This window comes from Ictalurus punctatus, chromosome 4 (genome assembly GCF_001660625.3).
Source record: "Ictalurus punctatus breed USDA103 chromosome 4, Coco_2.0, whole genome shotgun sequence".
In the NCBI taxonomy this organism is placed as follows: Eukaryota; Metazoa; Chordata; class Actinopteri; order Siluriformes; family Ictaluridae; genus Ictalurus; species Ictalurus punctatus.
In genome coordinates, this window is record NC_071284.1 from 151,004 (window position 1) to 177,500 (window position 26,497).

Below are 26,497 nucleotides of genomic sequence, written 5' to 3' on the forward strand. Positions count from 1 at the left end.
CCGTGTTGCTGTAGCTAGGGGGTGCTGTAGCAGACAACACCAGAAAAAGGAATTAAAAAGAATTAAATGTGTTAGCTCTAATAGTTTTACACTACAGCGATGTTGAGTTCTGGATTGTGATTGGTCAGAAGGTGTTGATTAGATTTCTATAACAGCGGCTCTGACAGTAGTGCAGCTGCACAGGCCTTGTCTTTTTGTCTTGTTTTTCGGTCGAAGTGTTTCAACTTTAAGCGCAGACATTGACGATCATTCACTGCTCGGTGTTTATGTTGTTTGTGCCACTGACAGAGAATTTATTTCTGCTGATCTCCAGCTTTGCTGCTTCTTTGTAAAAGCATCTGAGATCATCATTTGTTATGAGTTCTCTGGATTAGTTGCTGGAACAGAGAGAAAAGAGTTTGGCTTAAAAAGGGCATCAACAACAACATTCATCTTCAGAAATGCTTACAAGCAAGGCCAGGTGTATCGCCCTCCACAGACACCTTTCACAATTAATCCGGCTACAGCTACAACTTTTTAATTAATTAGTCTGCGCTGGAGTTATAACTCTTGTAGAGCAGGGACACAGGAGACCCAGGACAGTGCAGTTTTATTTTAAATCTGCTTCTCTCCGTCAGCTGGAATGTAAATTAGAACTGCATAAGTCTCTGAGCAGAGCAGCTTCACCTCTGTCCTTCCACTTCTGAGACGATCTTAATCAGACGTCTGCACCTCAGGGTAGGTACTGGATCTTCATCGCACCAGCGCTCCTGTCGTCTGATTTATCATCCTACAGAAAAGTGCTGCAGAAACAACAGTAATTCTTTAAGAATCCTTCAGCTCTCGAATTCAGGACTTTGCTAAAACCACTTGCAGGTCCTGTGATCTCCTGTCTCCTACAATCTGCTCCGATTCTTATCAGGTCATTACGTCTGTCAGGATTGAAGCTAAGGTCAACCACGCTGCTGGCCTTCATCATTCATCACTCACTCAGGGAGACGTTCCTCTCAGGGTTCTTACTGCTGAATCACACATAATGAGGCTGTTTATTTTGCAGTGAATGAAAAAAGATCTCTTCTTGGTCTGCACTTATATAGCGCTTTTTAACCTTAATGGTTCAAAAGTGCTTTACACTGGTTCTCATTCACACATTCACACACTCACCAATGGAAGCAGAGCTGACATGCAAGGCTCTAACTTGCCATCGGGGGTTCAGTGTCTTTCCCAGGGACACTTCGGCATGTGGAGTCATGTGTGCCAGGAATCGAACTGCCAACCCTTTGATTAGTGGACAACCCTCTCTACCACCTGATCCACAGCCACACAGCTCTTCTCCTCTATGAATTCCAAAATAACAATATATTTCTTTAACTTGCACAACTTTCCTTTATAAGAGGACTTTTCTTCACTAACAATGTTATCAGCTTACTGTAAATATGAATTATAAGATGGACCACTTTCTCAATATCTTTAAAAATGATGCAGTCTGATGTTATAAATTCAGACAAGAGAACAAAAATACACTGAAACGCTGAGTGCAGAAAGTTTTCACACCTTCAGTACAAAATAAGGACGAGAAAGATATGTCATTTAAAGCAACAAGACATTTAAGTCGTTTTCACATTTTTGCTTTTTTCACACTCACTGCTGTTTGTACTGAGAGTTTGGTGAAGTGTGAAAACTTGAGCCCTGGTCCCCTTGAAACCAGTGGTCTGAGGTTCACCTCCACATGAGCGTGGTGTGGTCTGCATTGTGTGTGGAAGCTCTCCGCGCTGCGCTGCACATCGAGTAATGTCCTGACCCGGGGAAAGTGTCATTATGGTTACTGATATATAAAACCAGACTCCCAGGACTGGAGCTCTGTGATTAGCTCAGATTTGTGGTTTGGTGTCGGCCTGCATGGCTGAAGAACAGCTCCATGTTTGTAGGTCTTCCTGCATGATGACTGAGTGTGAAAATGCTCTTGGTGTTTCACAGATGTTTCTTCAAATTCAAAAAAATTGTAATTTCAAATATTAATAGTAAAAAGATCCAAATATAAGCTTGGTTTTGATCTTTCATTTTAAATGTGATATGAATATCAATCTATCTTTCTCCTTTAATAATAACTCTGTATAATAATTTGTAATTATATTTAATTTTAGAATGGAACAGCTTTTGGATCCTCTCAGTTACAGTATAATACTCATGAGATAATCATCAGGGCTGAAAACCTCTTCCTACATATTGAATTGTAAATGTAAAGGGAAATATCAATTCAGTAATTTATACAATATTTGCTCACTATATTTACCACTTGCTCACTTTCACTTCACAAACACATTCGTTTCCCAGCGTGGGTGCAGTCTGTTTTTCTTTTGAATTGGTTTAATTGTTAGAAAATAGATATAAAGCCCAGTGATGGTATAATGTTTTTTGTTTTCTTTTTGGTTTTGTTTTTTACTAGCTGCAAAAATTTTAAAAGCTTTGAGCTGTTGATGGAGGCCTGGACTTTTATCAGATAATTAAGCCGCATGGCACAACAAAAGAAAAGGAAAATTGCTTTGCATCAAACTAGCTCATTGTAATCTTAATAAATGGATTAAATTGGGATTTGAAACTAGGCATTGCGACATCCTGTTTGTTTCAGCTCAGCCAGCCGAGACGTTTTCCTATCAATGTCAGCTTCTCCACACATTAAATATTATACAGGCAGAATATAAAATAGTAAAATGTTGGAAATGGATTATACACAGAGGGCAGCTCGGGAGCTGTAAATGCAGGAGATTGAAATTGAAAAGGAGTTCAGAAAAGAAAGACTGTAGCAGTTTTCACATTTCTTGTGCACGCTTTACAGGCCGCATGAGAAATTCAATTTCTTTACAATTTCAGTCTAAATCAGTCTGACTGCAGGAATAAACTGACGTCCTGCATGAATAAAATAACTTTACATGTTTTTAAGCTTTAAAACCGGAGGCTTACACACAGGAACTCAACCATGTGCTGTTCACATGAGGCAAATGTACTATTATTATTATTATTACTACTACTACTACTAATAATAATAATAATAATAATAATAATAATAATAATAATAATAAAAAGCTCCCCATTGGCAGACTTTTCTCTAAATGTGAAAAATTCTCGGTGTCCTATGACGTTATCTCTCACAGGAGATAGACGCACAGGCCTCATTAACAGAATACAGACATTAATAAACAAAGGAAGGTTAAGACCAGAGGAAGGAAATCATCAGTGCAGACGCCACCAGGCAGAAACTCACAATCCGTCTTCATGTCTACTTTTCCTGCACATTTCACCTCCACTAACTGCTGGAAAAGAGGACAGGAAGAGAGACGTGTCAACTGTAATGGAGATGAAGCTCAGAATAAACTCTGATCATCAATGGGTGTGTGTGTGTGTGTGTGTGTGTGTGTGTGTGTGTGTGTGTGTGTGTGTGTGTGTTTTCTAGGTGTAATGGGGGAATATGAGCCCAAAATTGAGGTGCACTTCCTTCCTACAGTCCTGGCTGCTAAAGGAGCGACGGTGCGACTCGAGTGTTTCGCTCTTGGGAAGTAAGTTTCTCTCTCCTTCTCTCTACTTTACTCTCTCTCCATCTCTCTACTTTTCTCTCTCTCCATCTCTCTACTTTACACTCTCTCCATCTCTGTACTTTACTCTCAATCTCTCTACTTTACTCTCTCGCCATCTCTCTACTCTCTCCATCTCTCCACTGTCTACATCTCTGTACATTTTGCTGGTTGATATAGAGACAGCTGGTTGGAGGTTTAGGAAGTTTGTTCTGTTACAGAACCCGTGTCTCTGAGCGACGTTCGATGTTCCCGTGTTCGTGTTGGTGTTCGTGATCATACTGTATAAAACATCCACATGAAGAATTCCTCCTAAACAAAATAGAAAGAAAATAAAATTGTGTAAATGCTCTTTATCTCCTGCTCAGTGCAGCATTGTTCACTTTAAACAGAATCACGGAGGCCTTTTATTTACCGTGAATGTAAGTTTAAATTTTGAAATCTATATTAAAACTCTGTCACTTGGTCCAGTTGTTATATTTTAGTAGCGTAAACACACAGCGTATAGAGTGATGCAGGGATGATGTATTTTTGGAGACCAATCCTGACGTTAGCATCACCTTGGTTCCCTCGACAAAAATCCAATAGTATTTTTCCATTGGCTTCCAACTCTTTCCATCTTTATTTAACAAACACTACAAAGGGAAAATACTATAAACTGATAAATCTACAAGTTTAAAGTTTGAGTTGGAATAGTTTGCAAGAGCGTGAGTATAAACACGGCTGGCTGTAGTAGAGGAGTTTCCTGTTTGGCGTGATGAAGTTTAACGTCCTCGACAGTCTCTACAGTCCTGTTTAGACAAATATTATCAACCGTCTTTTTCAAGTCACGTAAAAGCTTTACAAAATCAGGAGTGGGGTATTATTGATGTATTACTGATGTATTTCTGATGTATTTTATGTCCTAGAATAAAACATGAAAATATCTTGAGCTTGTGTTGACCACAGACCTTATTTCAGACATTTAACCAAAAACCCCACTGACTTGGGGACGATGGGACCAGAAGTGCTAAAATGCTAAAACTGGGGAGTAAGTTAAGGGTTAGTTAAGTGTTCACGGAAGAGGTGGGCCTTTAGCTGTTGTTTGAAGATAGTGATGGATTCTGCTGTCTGGATTGAGGTTGGAAGAGGAAAGAGTCCTCGTGCCACGCTGATTAGGCACTCTACTTGGCGTCGGTCGTTACCTGATTGAGGGATTGCGCAGGTTGGTGAGGGAACATAAACCTCGAGGAGAGTGTGGAGGTAGGAGGGTGCTTTTCCAGACAAGGTCGTGAGCATCAAGGCCTTGTATTTGATGCGGGAGGCTACAGGAAGCTAGTGGAGGGAGATGAAGAGGGGTGTGACATGGGTTCTCTTGGGCTGGGTGAAGACGAGGCGCGCTGCTGCATTCTGAATCATCTGACGGGGTTTGATGGAGCTGCCGGGAGATCTAGGAGTAGTGCGGTGCAATAGTCCAGTTTTTTCTTCAGATTCCTCTTGTTGAATAGATCAGGATGAACTGAGAGATAAAGAACAGAGAGAGAGAGAGAGAGCACAGGGGAGAGGGGAAAAGCTCTTTACTCACCAGGCTTCATTTGTTCTGCGAATGCTTTTAATCTCCATTATCCCTGTTTGGCCAGAAATCCCTCAGTGACAAATGGAGCTGGTCAACGTGAGCCAAACGCCAGGAGGGAGGAAAGCACTCAGAGTAGTGCGCATGAAGTGCACATGATGAGGCCCTTATTTTAACAACATTAAAAGTTACAGCCTGCAGTGAATCGGTTTCATTTTTAGAGCCTTATTTGGTTCATTTTGCCGAGAGTTCTCAATATGAAAACGAATGAAATGATTAAACTCTATTTTCACACGTTTCTCTTTTTATGCGTCATATTTGAGATTTTTGAGCTTCACATTAAACTGAAATTTAAAGTCGATGAAAACAGAACATGTGATTTCTCATCTTTAACAGATACGAGTTCGTATGAAACATAAGCAGCATGGATCTGTACTAATATAATCCTAAACTCTGAAATGAGATTTTAATTTTCCATTCCTTTTTCTTTCTTCTTTATAGTGTAGTTTTACAGTGTTACTGCGAGACTTACATAAAAATCTCTGTGGCGATGTGAACGGTCCAAAAATAAAATACTCTTCTGGTGTGTGGAATCTGTTTATCACAAAGCTGCTCTCCTCATTTTATCTGAAATGTGAAATTGATCAATTATTTTGTATAAAAGAGCACAGCTTCTGATTCAGAACCTGAATCCTGTCGTCATCCTTCAGTTTGTAGTCGTTATTTTCTCTGAATTGAGCATCTGAACTGTGAGAAAAACATCACACAAAGTCCTTTACAATTCATCATCCCCATTACAAACATCACAATCAATCATCTTTATTTAAACCTCAGTTGTTTGTCGCACTATTATTCTTATAATATATCGCTTTAAACAGGTTTGGGCTCAGAACAGTGTGTGTGTGTGTGTGTGTGTGTGTGTGTGTGTGTGTGTGTGTGAGAATTGTCTTTAACATGCAGTCAGTGTGTGTTTGAGGTGCTGAGTTTAAGTCTCTGGCGTGTTTATCAGCAGTAAAGTGGTCACAGGTGTGGAATCGGCTTTTAGTGCCACTTTTCTGTCGTCCACTTTAAAAAGCTGAAGCAGTGACATTATACACCTTTTAAACACTTTGCAGGACTGTTAGAGCTGTTTCAGGTTTCACCACAAAGTTCTGTCCCAGTATTGTTCTCCATAATCAGCTCTCACTACTACACCAATGATGTACACTATTTGGCCAAAAGTATGTGCACCCCTGACCGTCACACCCATGTGTGCTTGGTGAACATCTCATTCCAGATTTATTCCCTCCCGTGTTTGCTGTCATAATGTGCTCCACTCTTCTGGGAAGGCTTTCCTCTAGATTTTGGGGCGTGGCTGTGGGGATTTGTGAGTGTGATTTTGGGATTTTGGGGCGTGGCTGTGGGGATTAGTGATCATTCAGCTACAAGAGCGTTAGTGAGGTTGAAGTCAGGTGCTGATGTTGATGTTGATGATGTAAGGAGACTCCAGTTCCAGTTCATCCCAAAGGTGTTCAGTGAGGTTGAGGTCAGGGCTCTGTGCAGGACACTCGAGTTCTTCTACCTTCTTCTAACCTTCACACACGTCTTCATGGAGCTTTGTGCACTGTGTGTCGCGCTGGAACAGTGTTTGGGATTCTTAGTTCCAGTGAAGGGGAACTGTAAAGCTACAGCGTACAGAGACGTTCTAAACAATTGTGTACGTCCAACTTTGAGGCAACAGTTTGGGGAAGAATCACATATGGGTGTGATGGTCAGGGGTGCACATACTTTTGGCTGTGTAGAGAATAATGATCAGCACAGACACAACGATCATTTAGACATGTTGTACCACATGGTTCTGGTTCTCGTATATAAAGATCATCTCACAACCACACAAATTATTACATGAATTTACTTTCAGGAAAAACTGCTGCAACATCATTTCTCTTACAGATGTGTTCAACCCAATCCTCACGATCTCAGTGAGAAAACTGCCTAATTATCTCATTTCCTCTGAGCTGTGGTAGGTGTGTTAGGGCAGAGAACATTTATTTTCAAGTCCTGACTCTCAGAAACACTGAGATAACCTCCAGCTAAACAATCTTTGTTTATAGAGGCTCCAATTTAACCTCCATCTTTTAAGTTCAATTAACGTTCCCAGCTGACATTAATGGAATAGTGTGATATATCTCTGGCTATCAAGGTGATGAGGTCTCTGAAGCTTAGCCAAGGGGTCTGTGATTTTTAAAATATTTTATATTTTTACAGGAAATAACAATCCATCACTATCAAAGTTATTATATTTAGTCTGTTTGACTGGTCACTCCACTTAAACACGTTTAATCCAAATCTAAATCATGTCAGTCGTTCAGTACAATGACAGAAGAGTTGCACCATCCTTTAATCAAAAAGAATATTTATTAAAAATTGAATTATGCACCAAAAACACCACTACATCATATCAGATCAACCAAAAATAAATCAGATTCCGCAGTGGGCTACCTCGCAGGAAGACTACATGGAGATGAAGAGATAATTCCGTTAGGAGTGATGTGTAATAGGATCCTTCTGATTCTGTTCTTTATAAAGCGTGTTCCTTCCGAAATCTACAAATATCATGATTCTGAATTTTAATAAACTATATCACCTGAGTCCACAGTGAAATGCGAACACGCAGATGCAGTCGCCTGCTTTCCCGATGCGGTCTTATCTGGATCCGCACATCTCTGCGCTGACAGGATCGCAGCTGGAACACAATAAACCCGGAGATGGACCGTTTTCACTTGATGGATTGTGAGGAGAGTCGTTCTTTTCACCGTGACACGTGTCTGATGAGGCGACAGAGTGCAGCAGCACTGATGGTGTCAGATAAAGCAGTTTATCTTCACACGGTCCGGACGCTCGGGTCACGTTACACACATCCGCCTGAACAGCAGGACGCATGACACTGTTCTCTTATCTCTACATCCGCTCTAAGAACCGTGAAACACGAGCCACGATCAGCTCCGAGGCTGAGGGTTCTCATTAGCAGATCAGAAAGGATCCTGAACATCTAACTACAATATTTACCGTTTATTCAATAAATAACGATTTATTCCCACGCTGCTGCTGCTGAGTTCTGGACTGTGATTGGTCAGAAGGTGTTGATGAATTCTCTATAACAGCGGCTCTGACAGTCACGCAGCTGCAAATCACAGGTTTATTTATAATTAATGCGCTCGCTCTCACGTGTTATCGTTTCTATAGTAACAGCTCGTTCACAGAGACGTGTACAGCGGACGCTCCTCATAAACAGATTTTTTAAATGTGTGTAAATTTATTATAATCTGAATAAATGTGCATCACTTCTCACACATCGCAACCTTCTCAGCCTCGTGAACACACACACGATCACAGCTTAACTTCAGCATGACGTTTTACAAAAGTTTTTACATTTTTTGTTTTAAATTAGAGCCTATGAGTAGTTTGTGTATAGTTTATAAAGACATGTGATCAGGGACAGAACCAACAGTAAGACGAGGAACAGAACACAGGGGACATTACTGTTCCTGTGAGAGACACAACATTAATATGAACACTGTGCATGATTTCTGAAGCAGCAGGACGGGTTCTGTAAAGAACAAGGACAGGAACCTTGAACAGTAATAATAATAATAATAATAATAATAATAATAATAATAATAATAATAATAATAATAACAAAGAGTAAGCCCTGAATCTTTAACTCTGTACCTGAGAGGAAACGGTGAGTGCTCTTCACTCTGCTGCTGAAATTTCTGTCGTGTTTTTCTCTTTGCTCATGAACGGAGAGGATTTTAATCACACTTCTGTCTCTCTCTCAGCCCCGTTCCCACAATCACATGGAGGAAGATCAACGGGAACATTCCGAAAAAGGCTCGACTCCGCAAGTCTCAGGCCGTGCTGGAGATTCCCAACATCCAACTGGATGATGCGGGAAGTTACGAGTGTAAAGCAGACAATTCCCGAGGAGGGACGGCCTTCAGGGGACACGTCCAGGTGTACAGTAAGGACCGTTTATCCCGAGAGAGAGAGAGGGAGAGAATGAGAGAGAGAGAGTGAAAGGGAGAGAGAAAGAGAGAGAGTGAGAGAGTGAAAGAGAGAGTGAGAGAAAGAGAGAGAGAGAGTGAAAGAGAGAGAGAGTGAGAGAGACAAAGTGAAAGAGAGAGAGAGAGAGAAAGGAAGAGAGAGTGTGAAAGAGAGAAAGTGAGAGAGACAGAGTGAAAGAGAGAGAGAGTGAGAGAGAGAGAGAGAGAGAGAGAGAGAAAGGAAGAGAGAGTGTGAAAGAGAGAGAGAAAGAGAGAGAAAGGGAGAGAGAGAGTGTGTAAGAGAGAGAGAAAGAGAGAGTTAGGGTTAGGGTTAGAGAGATTTGAAGTACACTCACTCCTTTTAAACTTGTTTATTTCAGATTGTAGAAATATAAATAGAAATACTCTTAGAAAAAAAGAGGCTCATCAGAGATGCTATTTTTATTAATGGGTTCTACTGGGAACCTTTTTAAAAAAATAAATCGTTTGTTTAGATCTCTAGTAATTGTGTCATTAATTCGATGAATCAGAACCTTTAAGGGTTCCCCAGAGGACAGAGTAAAGAATCGTTTGAATTCTCTTGGTGGGAATGTGCTTGGGGAACTCTTTGGCTCTTTGTTGTGTGAGAGGAACTCGGGATGATTTTAATGCTTTGTGAAATCCTTGACGTTTTGGGAAGTTTGTTCCAGAGCTGGTATCAGTTCCATTTTAATTGCAGTAAGAATGTGACTCACAGGAATAAATTAAATCCATGCCATCTTCCTTCTCATCTCTGTTACAGACTTGATTGGAAATAACATGAATCCAATTAATGCACTTCTTACATTTCTGACTAAAATAACGTCGTGTCCCAGATTTTCTGGCCCACTCTGAGACCCTGAGACTCTAAAATCACACGATGTCAGAGATCCGAGTTCATCAGCCACAGTGTGTTCTCTGATCCCAGTCAGCCTCACACTCAGATTAAATGTGTGTTCTGCAGGAACAGCAGTGGGAGAAGATCAGTGTAATGATGTTCACAATAATCATCTCACACTCACAGTCACGCTGCTTATCTGAGGAAATATCTTCTGTTTTATTTCTATTTGTTTCTGTTGTTAATCACCTGCGTGTAGTTCAAGCCTCCGAGGTTGCCAGAAGCGTCTGAGGCGGAGTTTATCACTAGACCACTGCCTTGAAACACAAACACTCACCTTTAAACACGAATAAAACAGAAAATAAAGACTGAAAACAGCACTTCTTTTTTCTTTGCTGTTACATTGTAATATTGTGTAACGTAAAAGCAAGAGACCATTAAAAAGAAATAAAATAGCACTTGATCCAGCACATCCTACTAAGACAGTTACTGTGTGTGATGTAAACCACAAGACTCTAAGTGGAGATGATGAAATCGTAATGTAATTTTATCACTCTTTTAATTCACTATGTTAATTATTTGTATGAATAACGTAAAGTCAGCGTTGGTGTTAATTCGATGTGCTCTGCTGTAAATAAAATGTGCTTGTGGAAACTTCATTCATCACTTTATCTACAAAATATTCACTCCTCCAGATAAGTCATGTCTCTGATTAAGACTCGTCTCTTTTGGTGTCCTCTATGTGGACAAAAATATTTTCGTAGACCTTTAAGTGATGATATTATAAATTATAGCCATGTATTTAATATTGGTCTTCAATACCAATTCAAGGACTTAACACCGCTCCTCACTCAGGAAACAAGATCAGAATCGAGCGTGAATGAGACACGCCTCTGTTTTAGATAACTCCGCCCCCGCATGCTTAACACTCACGTAACTTGTTAAATAAATCACTGGACTCATAAACACAGAGACACAGAGGCTGTGGGTCATATTAATATTTATTTATTTATTGATATATTTATTGATCATATTTATTCATTTTAAAGGAATTGCTTGTGTTTTGTAATTCTCACTGATACTGTAAACTGTCTGTTATCGTTTAGACTACATCACACTTTAATTAGTGCAGACTGTAGTGTAGAGTTTAATTCCGTGTTCATGTGATGAGCAGAAACTCTGTTCACCACATTACAACAAAAAACATCATAAAAACTTCTTTAACTTCATTAAAGTGATGAGAGAACTACAGGCTAAAAATAAACCAGCAGAAATGTACAATTTAGTCTGTGTGTGTATGTGTGTGTGTGTGTGTGTGTGTGTGTATGTACCTGTGTGTGTGTGTGTGTGAGTGTGTATGTACCTGTGTGTGTGTGTGTGTGTGTGTGTGTGTGTGTGTGTGTGTGTGTGAGTGTGTATGTGTGAGTGTGTATGTACCTGTGTGTGTGTGTGTGTGTGTGTGTGTGAGTGTGTATGTGTGCGTACCTGTGTGTGTGTGTGTGTGAGAGTGTGTGTGTGCGCGCCTGTGTGTGTGCGCCTGTGTGTGTGTACCTGTGTGTGTGTACCTGTGTGTGTGTGTGGTATTAAGACTATAGTGTCCCATGTTGTCTCTGTGTCCCCCGTTAGCGGCGCCGCAGTGGATCAGTCTGATAAACGACTCTCAGTTGGACAGCGGTGATCATTTACACTGGGAGTGCAGAGCCACTGGCAAGCCACGCCCTTCTTACCGCTGGTTACGCAACGGAGAACCACTGAACACACAGGTACACACACACACACACACACAGGTACACATACACACACACACACACACACACACACAGGTACACACACACACACACACACACACACACACACACACACACACACACACACAGGTACACACACACACACACATACAGGTACACCCACACACACACACACACACACACTTTTTGTATGGTTACAGATACAGGGCAAAGACAAAAATGAGACATTGTTGAAAATAGTTTTATGATTTTGGAGTGTTTATATAATCAGACCCATCAGTAGCCCGCGATCTCTGGGAGACATGGACATTATTTAAAATCCTGTTGTGTGAATGCACAGTAATGCCATTAGAAATAAAGAAAGAAAGAAAGAAAGAATGAAAGAGCAGCTCATCAGCATTATCATTCATTATTACCACTGAGGGACACAGTGGTTTATCAGTTAGCACGTTTGCCTCGCACCTTCACGGTTGGGGGTTTGATTCCCACTTCCACCCTGTGTGTGTGTGTGTGTGTGTGTGTTTGCATGTTCTCCCCGTGTTTCAGGGGTTTCTTCCGGGTTCTCCGGTTTCCTCCCAAGTCCAAAGACGTGTTGTAGGCTGATTGGCATGACTAAATTGTGTGTGAGTGTGTATGAGTGTGTGTGTATGAGTGTGCCCTGTAATGGATTGGTCCCCCGCCTTGTGCCCCAAGTCCCCTGGGATAGGCTCCAGGCTCGCTGCGACCCTGTGTAGGGTCAGCACTACAGAAGATGGATGGATGGATGTATAGATGGATGGATGTGTGAATGGATGGATGTATGGGTGGATGGATGTAGGTACGTATGGATGGATGGATGGATGGCTGGATGTAGGTATGTATGTATGGATGTATGGATGGATGTATGGATGTATGTATGGATGGATGGCTGGATGTAGGTATGTATGGATGGATGGATGGATGGATGGATGTATGGATGTATGGATGTATGTATGGATGGATGTATGGATGTATGTATGGATGTATGTATGTATGTATGGATGGATGTATGTATGGATGGATGGCTGGATGTATGGATGGATGTATGGATGTATGTATGGATGTATGTATGTATGTATGTATGGATGGATGGCTGGATGTATGGATGGATGTATGTATGTATGGATGGATGTATGGATGTATGTATGGATGGATGGCTGGATGTAGGTATGTATGGATGGATGGATGGATGGATGGATGTATGGATGTATGGATGTATGTATGGATGGATGTATGGATGTATGTATGGATGTATGTATGTATGTATGGATGGAGGTATGTATGGATGGATGGCTGGATGTATGGATGGATGTATGGATGTATGTATGGATGGATGGCTGGATGTATGTATGGATGTATGTATGGATGTATGTATGGATGTATGGATGGATGGATGGATGGATGGATGGATGGATGGATGTATGGATGGATGGATGTATGGATGGATGGATGGATGGATGGACGTATTACCGTGCATTGTCTCACACGTTGTTGTGTAGCAGTGATGTGGAGTGTGTTTGTCTCCCACACAGAGCCGAGTGCAGATGCTGAATGGAGAGCTGATGATACAGAAAGTTCAGCCGGCCGACTCGGGGATGTACCAGTGTGTAGCTGAGAACAAGTACGGAGCCATCTACTCCAGCGCTGAGCTGAAAATCCTGGGTAAAGTCCCGCCTCCACATCCCACTGTTCATTCCAATGTTCAGAGATCTCCATACACTCACACGTGTTCAGCATCAGAGTTAATGTGTTGCTGACATTAACACACACACAAACACACACACACACTGTGATTATTACTTATATTCAGGACACGTCAAAGTTTTTCACATTATATATAAAAATAACAATAAATTCAGCAGAAAGTCTTTTTAGAAATAAATCACGTTATTGCGCTGTTTCTGTTCCTCTAGACGCAGCTCTGGAAATGTGTGCATTATGATAGTTCACAGACTTTACACACAGTGTTATGCATTTATTTGGCATTTCTGGGTCAGTCACAGGACACACACACATCCACACACACTCACACACACACACACTTGCACTCATGCTGGTGCTTAGCCAGAGGTTCAGCTGTGAGTTTTATGGGTGACATTAGACTTGATGACATTTCAGACATTACACTGTGTGTGTGTGTGTGTGTGTGTGTGTGTGTGTGTGTGTGTGTGTGTGTGTGTGTGTTGTGTACCCCCTATCCCTCTGCCTCCTGGGTAAAAATGGCACTATAACACACTCAGTCATTGAGGTCAGTTTGTCCCAGCAGACGGTGAATTTCCGGAACATTCACTTCCTAACGTCCAAAATCTCTGTCTAACCCAACGATCTGATCTTCCAGCCATGATATAAAGATAAATACAGTATATACATTGTGTGTGTGTGTGTGTGTGTGTGTGTGTGTGTGTGTTGTTGTTGTTGTCTGATGTGTAATAATGTGTAATTCACCTGCTGTTTACTGATTGGACACATCGCTTCTGTTCTGTCTGACCATCAAACAACACACACACACACACACACACACACACACACATACACACACACATTCGGGTATTTTGTTTTTGTCCTGAGTAACGTATCAGAACGAGAGCATTAATATAAACCTGCGTTATTGTCAGAGCCGCTGTTATAGAGAACTCATCACCACCTTCTGACCAATCACAATCCAGAACTCATCACCACCTTCTGACCAATCACAATCCAGAACTCAGCAGCAGCGTGGTGTAAACGGGGATTTATTTCTTTTATGTTATTTCATGCCAGTCAATTTTAAAGAATTCTTGTAAACTTTATAAAGTTAAATGATTATAAGGAGATGATAAACTGGGAGGTTGTATAGAAGCTTCTCCTGACGCTCAGTAACCCGTCAGTGAGCAGATCTTCCACACTGATGGTGTCTGAGTCACAGAGCAGGTGAGCTGCGAGTGTGTGTGGAGTTTAAACACCTGAACAAGGTGATATGACCAGCTCCCTTACAGGTGATCTGCACGTCTCTCAGCGTGTAACCGAATTCAGGAAATGAACGACTGAATAAATGAGAATAGAAGGATTAATATCTCAGCCATGTATCTAATAAAGTCTGATTATTGCTTTGTTTTGTTTCTGCCAGCCTCAGCTCCCGTGTTCAGTTCTAACACAGCGACCGTCATCGCCACGGTGAGTAAAGACGCGTCTCTGGAGTGCAGACCTCGAGCTTCACCCAAACCCAGGATCACTTGGAGGAAAGGTGACAGAAAACTCCAGAGCAGTCGGAGGTGAGACGAGTCTGAGATTCAGGACAAATCCTCCTCAGCTTGTGTGTTTAAACGTGTTCATCAGTGTGCATACATTTACATTCATTTGTGCGGATCGCATTCTTAATCAGTGTTTACGCTGCTGATTACGCCGCTTGTGAGCCTGTGGACATGCCGCTGAGTGTTTGTCCACGCTCTCAAAACAACCCTGAGGATTTACATCAGCGGTCTTCACTGTGCAAACACGTTCACCCTGATCCGTGTGAATTCATTACGATTACAGATTCCTAACGAGCTTGATAATACTTAATAATCGAGCAGGGTTTAGTCGCAACGTTACCATGACGACGAGAAACGTGTGAGTCGGGTCAGCGTGTTCGACTTCTTAATCGCGCTGCTTGTGTTTTTAAGGAGTTTTAAATGATTTCTGTCTCTGAAAATCCTTTATAATGAGCAGATCATTACGCTGCGTGTGATGCTTCTGCTGCAGTAACATTCACAAGTGTGAGGAAAAGACAGACATCTTATAACTCCTAGTGCTTGCTCTTCCTAAAACACCTCGTTTTTGTGTTTCCTGTATAACGTTCATGAAGAGTTTGTAGATTATGAATGAATGAAGACAGGGATCAGTCCTCCACAGCCGTGTTTCTGTATAAAATATCAAATATTCTGTGTTTAGGGATGGATTTATTGTAAAAAAAATACTGGTTTAGTTCCCACTGTTCTCGTCCAAACACCATGACTCTGTATCTGTCCATCATGTGCAACACGAGGAGAAGCGTAATGGAGAGAGAGAGAGAGAGAGAGAGTGTGTGTGTGTGTGTGTGTGTGTGTGTGTCAGTGATCGAGGCAGAGAACTACACGTTCATTAACACGACTTCTCAAATGGATTTGTACGGTAGCCTGGAAATACAAAACACATCAACTCACAAAAAACTCAAACACAAATTCACAAACACATCGACATTAACTCTGAACAGAAAGGGGCGGTGCTTACTGAACATCACATGCTCCATGCTGATTGGCCGTGGCGTATCACATGATTATCACTAGCTAAGATTTCACAATTTCAATCTGTTATCTATTTATCCTAGTGAAAATGATTTAATGTGAAGTTCTTCTTCTTATTATTATTATTATGTCTTTTCAGCAGTTTATATTAAATGCATGTTAATGCTGCGTTAAATTACAGTGTTTATAAAATAACATCATGATGAAAATAAGCAGAAATAAAGACATCAGTAGACATATCAGAGCTTGTATTTCCTCTCGCGTATAAACGTCCTCCAGCTCTCCGTTTCCTCCTTCTCTCTGAAGGACGAATGCTGTAGCCAATCAGCAGTGAGCCTGTGATGTACAATAAGCTCCGCCTCTTTCAGGTTTGAGTTAATGTTGATGTTTCTGGTTACTGCTTTCAGTTCACTGTAGATTTGTCTTTTTCACTGTAACTAGATTTGCTGTTTAATTTAAGAACATAGGAACTTTTGTAAGAACATGATATTTAAGATGTAATATCTTTCTCAAGTGAAATTTGTTCTCCAGAGAAACCGACTCTTTGTGAAGATTACTTAACAAAAGGTGCTAAAACCTGACGCTAACAAAAACTGGAGCAATTAGATTCCATCTGGACCAGGATGAAGTACTTACTGAAGATCAATGAATGAACATCTTCAAATTCTGAATTCCACCTTGACTGAGCTTCTGTATATTTCTGAAAATCTCTGTATCTTCATCTTGTCGTTTGTGTTAAATGTTCAGTGATCAGTTCTTCAGAAAAATATGCAAAGCCTTGTTATAATGTTGGTCATGCTCACCACACTCACTCGGAGTCGTAGGTTTCTCCTCTACAGCTTCAGGAAGATTTCACTATTTCTTTCCATTGAGACCAATTAGGTTCTTGTTCAGCTTCTTGTCTTTTTTGAAGCTCAACTCCTGGCTGGTTTTCCACACACACTGACAGCCTTTACCTCCTTACAGATAATCCAGAAACAGAGACTTGACTTGTCCTCGGTCTTCAGACCATCTCCCATGGAATTCTCCTATGACTTCCTGCTGCATTAGATTTAAAACCCTGCTGCAGCCGACAAAGCCAATAAATCTCTTCAGACTTTACCATCAAACCATCTGCAACACCACCGCTTTCATCACCGTGGTGTTCCTCAGTGGATGCGTGATCACGTAACAGGTTACACTTCAGGAAAGCAGTGCTCACAAATCAGGACTTAGATTCCACACACATTTCTGTAAACTGATGCAGAAGCATTTACTCATTTACCCAAACCACATACTTATTAAACCTGACAGAAAAGTCCTCAGTTCACCCTCTGTTCATATCTTAATAATAATAATAATAATAATAATAATAATAATAATAATAATAATAATAATAATAATAATAATAATCTCTCCTAACTGTGAGTTTATTCTCTGACTGAGAACCAGGTCAGTTTGATATGTAACACTACACACTACACTGTACACTACACACTATACACTACACACTACACACTACACTACACACTACACACTACACTATACACTACACACTACACTACACACTACACTGTACACTACACACTATACACTACACACTACACACTACACTACGCACTATATACTACACACTACACACTATACACTACACACTACACACTACACACTACACTATACACTACACACTACACACTACACACTATACACTACACTACGCACTATATACTACACACTACACACTATACACTACACACTACACACTACACACTACACTATACACTACACACTACACACTACACACTATACACTACACACTACACACTACACTACGCACTATATACTACACACTACACACTACACACTACACACTATACACTACACACTATATACTACACACTACACACTATACAGTACACACTACACACTGCACACTACCCCCCACTCTCTCTCTTTCTCTCTTTCTCCCCCCACATGCTTCCCCCCACTCTCCCCTCTCTCTCTCCCCCCTCTCCACCCACTACACCCCCCTCTCCTCTCTCCCCCCTCTCTCTCACCACTCTCTCTCCCCACTACACCCCCCCTCTCTCCCCCACTCTTCCCCCCTCTCCCCCACTCTCTCTTTCTCTACCCCCTCCCTCTCTCCCCCCACTCTTTCTCTCACCACTCTATCTCCCCCCACTCTTCCCCCCTCCCCCACTCTCTCTTTCTCTCCCCCCCTCTCCACTCACTACACCCCTCTCTCCCCCCTCTCTCTCTCTCTCTCACCACTCTCTCTCCCCCACTACACCCCCCTCTCCCACTCCCCACTCTTCCCCCCCCACTCTCTCTCTCTCTCTCTCTCTCTCTCTCCCCATCTCCTTCCCCCTGTCCCCCTCCCTCTCTCTTTTGTAGTGTTTTTCTAGATATAAGGATAGGATACTAATCCTGTAGTTCAAGTTCAAGTGGTTTTATTATCATTTCAACCATATACAGTTGGTACAGTACACAGTGAAACGAAACAACATTCCTCTAGGACCATGGTGCTACATAAAACAACACACTAACCACATGAGACACAGAACTAAATAAGATCTACACATTTCTACATAAAGTGCACTTGCAGATGTGTACTAACAATGCAGGACAGTACAGTACTACTAAAACAGGACAATCGGTACAGTAAGTGACAGTGTAGTGCTGAACAATACACAGTGTTAGTGTGGAAGTGTCTGATATAACCGGTAGTGCAGAAGACAGGAGCCAATGAGTAACAACATCATTTAAAAATGGTGAAAATGTAAACATAACATGTTATGACTGAGTATTCAGCAGATTCGCTTATACCAAATATGGACATAGCAGTTATTGCAGTAGCAGCAGGTAAAGTGTATAATAGTGACAATAATGCAGGAATGTACAAATATTGCAATGGGAGTGGGATGGTCTTCAGTTCAGAGTGTGTGTGTGTGTGTGTTTGTGTGTGTGTGTGTGTGTGTGTGTGTGTGTGTGTGTGTGTGTGTCAGTCCAGTCTGATGGCCTGGGGGAAGAAGCTTTTACAAAGTCTGGCCATGAGGCCTGAACGCTTCGGTACCTTTTTCCAGACGGCAGGAGGGTGAAGAGTGTGTGAGGGGTGAGTGGGGTGTGTGAGGGGTCAGTGGGGTATGTGAGGGGTGAGTGAGGTCCTCCACAATGCTGGTGGATTTGCGGATGGAGCATGTGATGTAAATGTCTGTGATGGAGGGAAGAGAGACCCCAGTGATCTTCTCAGCTGTCCTCACTATCCGCTGCAGGGTCTTGTGATCCGATACAGTGTGATTTCCGAACCAGACAGTGATGCAGCTTTTTTCAGCCTTCATTGAAAGTAGAGAAGGTGCTGAGATTTCTTTGTTATGGAGCTGGTGTTGAGGAACCAGGTGAAGTTCTCAGGTGAACACCAAGGCATTTGGTGCCCTTGACGATCTCCATGGAGGAGCCGTTGATGTTCAGTGGAGAGTGGTCGCTCCACAACACAACTCTGAAACTCTGATTGTCATTCCAGGGGAACGTTAGATGTTTGATATGACACTAATACACAGTGCTCTGTGAGCAGGATTCATAAAGTGAGTGAGGACTGTACACAGAGTGAAAACAAGCACAGCTGGGACTCAGTCGTTCTTATCGTCTTCCATGAGAGATGAAGACCCTGCTTTCATCTTTTTAAAAACATGCACACGCACACACACACACACACACACACACACACACACACACACACACACAATCATATGTCTTAACTAAACAGTGCTGCACAATTTTAGTCCCCGACCCTCCAAATATTTATCAGGGCTTGTGCGTGCCTGTGAGTGGACGGCTGGAATTATTTACTGGCTTTTTCTGCTGACACTGGAGCTGTAAAGCAGCAATTTATTCTGAGAAATAGGCCCTGGGACTCGCATGCTCTTTTAAAATGGTCCAGCAAAATGGCCAGATGCCCAACACACACACACACACACACACACACACACACACACACACACACATACGCACTCAGCATATAGCATAGGCATAAAGCTGCATCTGCACACTGTTTGCCCTTCACATGATGCCAGTCAGCGTGTGTGTGTGTGTGTGCGTGTGTATGTGTGTGTGTGTGTGTGTGTGTAGGTCAGAGCTGTGGTTTAGAAATCACACGTGGATTGGTGTGGTCAGTAATGTGAGAGAGGTTTATGTATAGATGTTCAGCTGGAGTGTGATGATGGATGTGAAGATGGCGAGTGTGTGTTTCTCAGGTAACGAGCTGATGAATGGACTCAGAGATGATGTGGTCAGATGAATTGTACAGCAGATTCATCCTCACTGTGCAGTGTACTGATCCGGTCCTGAACATCCTGGTTCTGCTGTGTGTGTGTAACAGAAAGCGTTGTGTTAGATTAAAGGAGACTGTTGTAGAAATGATCTCCTGCACTTTATAAACATTTTATAAACATGACCCGAGCAACTGTTATTCATCCATCAGTCAGGAAATTAAACTGTCTGAAAGTTTACATTCTCTTCAGTTAAATCATTCTAGTGTTGATCATTTATTTATTTTTTAAAAATCTTTCCTTCAGTTTATAACACTGGTTTTAACTTTATCAGGCAAAAGTCCTGTAAAATGTTACTATTATACTACAAAAAAAAATACACAATATACTACATTACAGTAGTGTACTGTAGAAGGTGTTGATGTGTTCTCTATAACAGCGGCTCTGACAGTAGCGCAGGTTTATATTAATACACTCGCTCTAATACCTTATCGTTTCCATAGCAACGGCTCGTTCACAGGGACGTGTAGAGCGGACTCTCCACCGGTAATAAACAGATTCAAGACTTGTGTAATTATCAATACGGTGAAGATGTTTATGTTTATAAGAGAGGGAATAAAGAGAGGGAATAAAGAGAGGGAATAAAGAGAGGGAATAGAGAGAGGGAATAAAGAGAGGGAATAAAGAGAGGGAATAAAGAGAGGGATGGTGAGGGAATGAGTGTTTATAGCTGCTATAACGTAAGTGAAAGCAATAAGTAAGTAAGTAAATTTTATTTATATAGCACATTTCACACAGTAAAGCCGACCAAAGTGCTGAACAGAGTAAGGAAAGTAAAAATAGAAAACAGAATAAAACCAAATAAAAACAGATAATAGACAATAGTAAAAATGAGTAAAAATTAGTTTAAAACGCCTGGGAGAAGAGATATGTTTTAAGCCTCTTTTTAAAAGTGGGGCAGCAACTGAAAAGCTCCATCCCCCTTTGTTTTTAACCGGAAAACAGAAACTCACTCGTTTCACCACAACATTAAATGTGACAATAAACAGATAAAAATGATTCTAAAATAAAGAAAACATTTTCCTCATTAGTAAATTGCTGTGGTGTAAGAGGAATAAAACACTTAAACCTGTGAAAGCATAAAACTACCGTCAGAGCTGCTGTTATAGAGAATTTATCAACACCTTCTGACCAATCACAGTCCAGAATGATGTTGATTTGAAATTATTTTGCTGTTTGAGCCATTATTAAAGTAAATGATTGTAATAAAACAGTCAGAACGCCTGATTTCAGGAAGGTTTTTGGACGTTAGAGAATAAATAAAGAAGTGGATGGTGAGAGGAACAGCAGTTCGGTTTATCTCACACTCGCACCTGTAGGGAGAAACAAAGCTCTATAATGAACATGGATTTCTGCTAATGTTCAGCGCTGTTGTGTCCTACACAGAGAGTATTAATCTCATTAGTGTGAAAGGATGAAGCTCTTAATGTCTGAAGCCTAAAACCATAAATGTCTAAAATATGGACAGAATAAACAGCATCATGGTTTTGTCTGGGTTCTGTTATGATTTGTTTTTGCCTTTTGTTCCGTGCGCTGGAGAAATTCATGCATTTTTCTTAACTGACTAAATAAAATACATTTCTTTATCTTTTTTTTGGTGTCTTTGGAGACATTTAAGTGAACATCTGGAGGTTGATTTGCATTTCACTCACCAGCCTCGGGAGGAGCTTCACCTTTCTCTCCTCTCCGTGTTTGTTTCGTCAGTTTGTCTCTTTTGTCCGCTTTTACATTTCGTAATATTTTGGATAAACTTCTAACACCTTCATCTGTTTCTGCCTGTCAGTTCTCATCACCTGATCCTGGGAGAGAAGGGATAAATCCTCACCATGTCAATATGTAAACTATATTATATAGGATGATAAGGCAGAGATTGAATTTTAATAAAACATTTACTTTGTGGAAAAATTCATCCTCACATCTCAATGTTCAGTGAAAGAAAAGAAGAGAAAACACAAGGTCACCTTCGAGGAGATTTAACGTCTCTTCCCTTTCCTACATGGATCACGTTTGTAGTTTAAGTTTTAGTAAGATGTGTAATAAAAAAGTATTGAGCATTAACCTCTGATTAATTCAGTTATTAATTCAGTTTATATTCTTACACTGTGACTATTCCACTGTTACCTCTATTTTGCTTTATTTTGACATGCCGTTTGTAATTATTTGGCCAAAATCAACAAAATCAGTTAGTGGTATTATTTGGTATTTATTATGTCTTTTCACAATTAATTGATTTTCCCATTTTTCCAGTTCTGATCATGAAGAAACATCTGTGAAACATCACACATTAAGTTGTTTTGTTTTTTTTTTTATAATAAGGATGTACAAACTTTTTCACTGGATTGTATATACAGTATATAAATGTCTCTGCGTTTGCACACGGCTCATAATGAGATCATTTTAAAGCATTTGGATGATGTCAATAGTTATATGTTAATGTATGTGTTATGTGCTAACAGACCTGTACACGTTAGAGGTCTATTTCACTCGCAGTGGACAATTTAATAAATAAACCTCTTTTTCTAACGAAGATTTAACTCTTAACTTTAAACCTGTTGAGATAAATAATTGATCTAATCTCTGTAGATATAAATCTGTGCTAATCCTCATCGATCTGTTCATTAGCATAGAGAATGAGCAGATAGAGCTGCTATTGACGATTTTATCTCTAAATCCGTTCCATAATTTAAAGCAGAGCAGAATAAACACACTTAACTCTCTGTAGAATGTTTGTGAACTTTAGTCTGGAACCTGCTGGTGCACTCATTTAATTCTATATGTTTTTACTTATAAAGCACTTTTACAGAAATGTAGGAATTTTGAACATTTAAACTCCAAGCCTCGACATTTGTGTTTCTCCTCATTATTTACTGTCACGCTTGTAAATCCATATTCAGTAAATATTTCAGAATATTGTTTATATTTGTTTGCTTGACTCCTGCTGTTCCACTGAGTCCGAGTCACTCGATGTTGGTGAGTGATGTAAATCTTTTCTGGATGAATAAAATGCTTCAGCTTCACCAGATGTAAAATGTTTGGAGAATCAGGAGACCAAGAGCCAGGGTAGAGATAAAGAGATGGTGTATTATGTGCACAGAGACCCTCAGAGGCACTACAGCGTTTCATAGTCTTAATCTTAGTCGAAATGTAAATTGGATATAGTTGGCTTTCATGTGTACGTGCAAGCAACATACCCAAGGCTAGTTAAGGAAAACAAACAGAGGAAAAACATGAGACAAAAGACGAAACAGCTTGGAAATCATAATCACGGACAGAAACCCAAAACATCATGAGACCATACAAAAATCACTGATCTTAAATGATTGAATCAGAATCACGGAAAATTAGGAAAAATATTTCACATGAGTGGAGGAAGATGAACAGATAAATTTGTCTGTTATTACTGCTGAACTCCTACGGTGGTGCAGAATATCAGGATAAAAGTAAAACAGCACATACACTCTTCAGGGAAATGGGGCTTGATTCTGTGAGACTCGCAGGAATATTTAAAACAGTTGCACACAAAATTCATCTTAATAGATTCGTTAGATATTTGCAATGTTAATTTGAAAAATCTTTCTCTCAAGACCCCATTTATAAATCCCGTCCCTCCACCTGCTCGTAGCAGACAAACAAAACCTCCTCCATTTTATCACCTTAAAGGTTTTATAGAAGATTCTACAACCGAGTGCAAAATCAACACCAATTCAGCGAGAACTGTCAATGAACCTTGTTTTCGAGGAATGTTCACTGTGATGTTCTCCTGTATTTAAACATACATTTCTGATTTTGAACAGAATTGTGGTTCTGCGCAACAACACGCTGCAGATCATCAACGCGAGCCGTGCGGACGAGGGCAGCTACGTGTGTCGAGCTGAGAATCAGTTCGGCTCGGCCGAGATGACGAGCTCGCTGCTGGTGAAAGGTAAGTGACTCCCCTTTGCTCCTCGGTTTTCTCGGATGCGTCTGATGGCAGCCTCATTTACTGCAGCTGATTGAGTGTGAAGTGTGTAAAGCCATGCACATCTGCTCTGCTCAAGAAGCAGAACACAAGCCACATCGCTCTCACACAGAGAAACGGGGAAATGTGACAGCAGTCCGAGTTTCACCTCCGTCTCTCTGAGGCTCATTAACATCTCAGAGGAAGGAGATTAGATTTCAGTTTCGGGTCAGACCCAGTTACAGTTTTATAGTGCATTGCAGTACGGACGCCTGGGTTAAAGGGACATCCAGCTAAGTGTTGTACAAAATGTGAAAAAAATGCTAATCTTGTGTTTGCTCATTTCACTTTCAGCACTTTGCTTACAATAGGCTTTATAACGGAAATGTCTGATTGTCCACACGTCCACAGAGAAAGAGCTTACAGCAGATTTAGTGTGGAGCGGCGAGAGCAGCTGTCTTACAGAACGATTACATTCTCAGCATGTAAACAGGCCAGTTTGGGAGAAATCGCTGATCTGCTGAGGAGAAACGCTTTCAGCTGACAGGATTTGGCTAATGAGGCTTCCATTGTTAGGGAGATGTGTAGCAGAGGATGTTTAATGCATTAACACTGCTCTGTGATATGTCCTCGTCTCTTTTCTGAGATGACAGCGAGACTTGTCCTTACAGAGGCCATGAGGGTGGATCTGAGCCCGAGGCGTGTCGAGGTGACGGTGGGGGAGAGCGTGGTGCTCAGCTGTAAAGCCACACACGACCCCTCGCTCGACATCTCCTTCCTCTGGCAGCTCAACAACCAGCCGCTGGACGCCCAACAGGACGACGACCATTTCGAGTACATCAGAACAGTAAGAACTTCTCTCTGTCCACTCGCTCCGCTGGAGCTGTGACGTTAACGCTAACGGAGATCTGGAGATGTAGGAGCTGATTTAAGCTTTAGAAGATTTGTGTTTCCCATCACCTGTACATCAATGTGAATATGTGTGCTAGATAACAAAAAGAACAACAGATCATCTGTTATTTCAGTGAGACAGAGGTACATTTAAGAAGAACTTCACAATAATGTCTTACAGCATGTTGCTGCTGACATTCCATACAATTAAGCGTAACTATAAACAGACAAAAAGCATGATGTGTCGTTCTTTAATAAGTAAACATTGTAACGGTTAGTAAATTGCTGCGGTATAAGAGGAATAAAGTGTGCTGTTATAGGAAACTTCAGGGTCATTAATGCTGAAGTGTTTTATTCCGTTCTGAACATCTTGAAACGTCTCTTCCTCCAACTTCTGGTTTGAGTTTTTGGGTCTCGCCCAAACCAATCAACAGCTCGAATTCAGCAGGTTATATTTTTGGAGGTGTGTATATCAGTGATGATTACCCATAAACCCCTTCTCTGTGTCTCGACAGGAATATCACATGCATGGAGAAGTGTATTTGGTGTGTCTTTACAGAAGTATAACTCAACATAACCTTACATGTTCAGTAGAACACTCGAGTAGACATTTATAAAATAACATGAGGGAAATATTAAAAATGAACTTTTCAAAGTTTTATAACAAAATATCTGAATATTGAACAAAAGATGTCAGTGAAGGACTCTAACATGGATCAAATGAAAAGCAGCAGTAGGTAGAGAACGTAGAGAGAGTTGGTAGAGTGTTAATCATCTCATTTGTGGAGGACAAATTCTTTTTCTTCATCCACTAAAAATAAATTGTCACCAGTTTCATCTCAATTTCTCATCTCTGCGTTCTTGTTAGCAAGTTGCACCAGATCCTGCTCAAGCTCAAGTGAGAATCGATGGTTTAAAAGGTCAACCAGGCCCATGTGTCACCCGAGATGAAAGACCCGTTGTGAATATTATCCTGTTCCTCAGAGCCGCACGTATGCGACAGGGAGCCCATGGTTCTGCCTGATGGACCACCAATGAACATCGTGCTCCTCTGAAAGTTCAAAGTCTTACAAGGAGAAATGTCTCAGACATTTTTTCCCTTGAGTGGCATTTTGATTGACAGTCTTTCTGTTGCTGAGGTGGAGATCTTATTTACATCAGTTCTGTATACGAAGGCCTATAAACACAGTGGTGCAGTGGGTAGCTTTGTCTTCTCACAGCTCCAGGGTCTCATATGTTCTCCCAGTGTCTGCATGGGTTCTCTGGGTTCTCCAGTTTCCTCACACCTCACAAAACATGCCAGTAGGTGGACTGGCTACTCTAAATTACCCCCTAGGTGTGAATGTGACTGTAATGGTGTCCAGGTTGTATTCCCAC

The 26,497-nt window shown here is 41.0% G+C and overlaps 1 protein-coding gene across 2 annotated transcripts in view; it reads left to right on the plus strand.

Annotated features, from left to right (window-relative positions):
- cntn5 (contactin 5) overlaps positions 1-26,497 on the plus strand; it is a 146,272-nt gene that overhangs the window by 96,110 nt on the left and 23,665 nt on the right. For both annotated transcript variants that reach the window (XM_053677758.1, XM_053677759.1), the window contains exons 8-14: positions 3,431-3,533; positions 8,922-9,103; positions 11,608-11,744; positions 13,280-13,409; positions 14,854-14,998; positions 24,087-24,214; positions 24,901-25,076. In XM_053677758.1, coding sequence (XP_053533733.1) covers positions 3,431-3,533; positions 8,922-9,103; positions 11,608-11,744; positions 13,280-13,409; positions 14,854-14,998; positions 24,087-24,214; positions 24,901-25,076 — 1,001 coding nt within the window. The remainder of the gene's footprint in view (positions 1-3,430; positions 3,534-8,921; positions 9,104-11,607; positions 11,745-13,279; positions 13,410-14,853; positions 14,999-24,086; positions 24,215-24,900; positions 25,077-26,497) is intronic.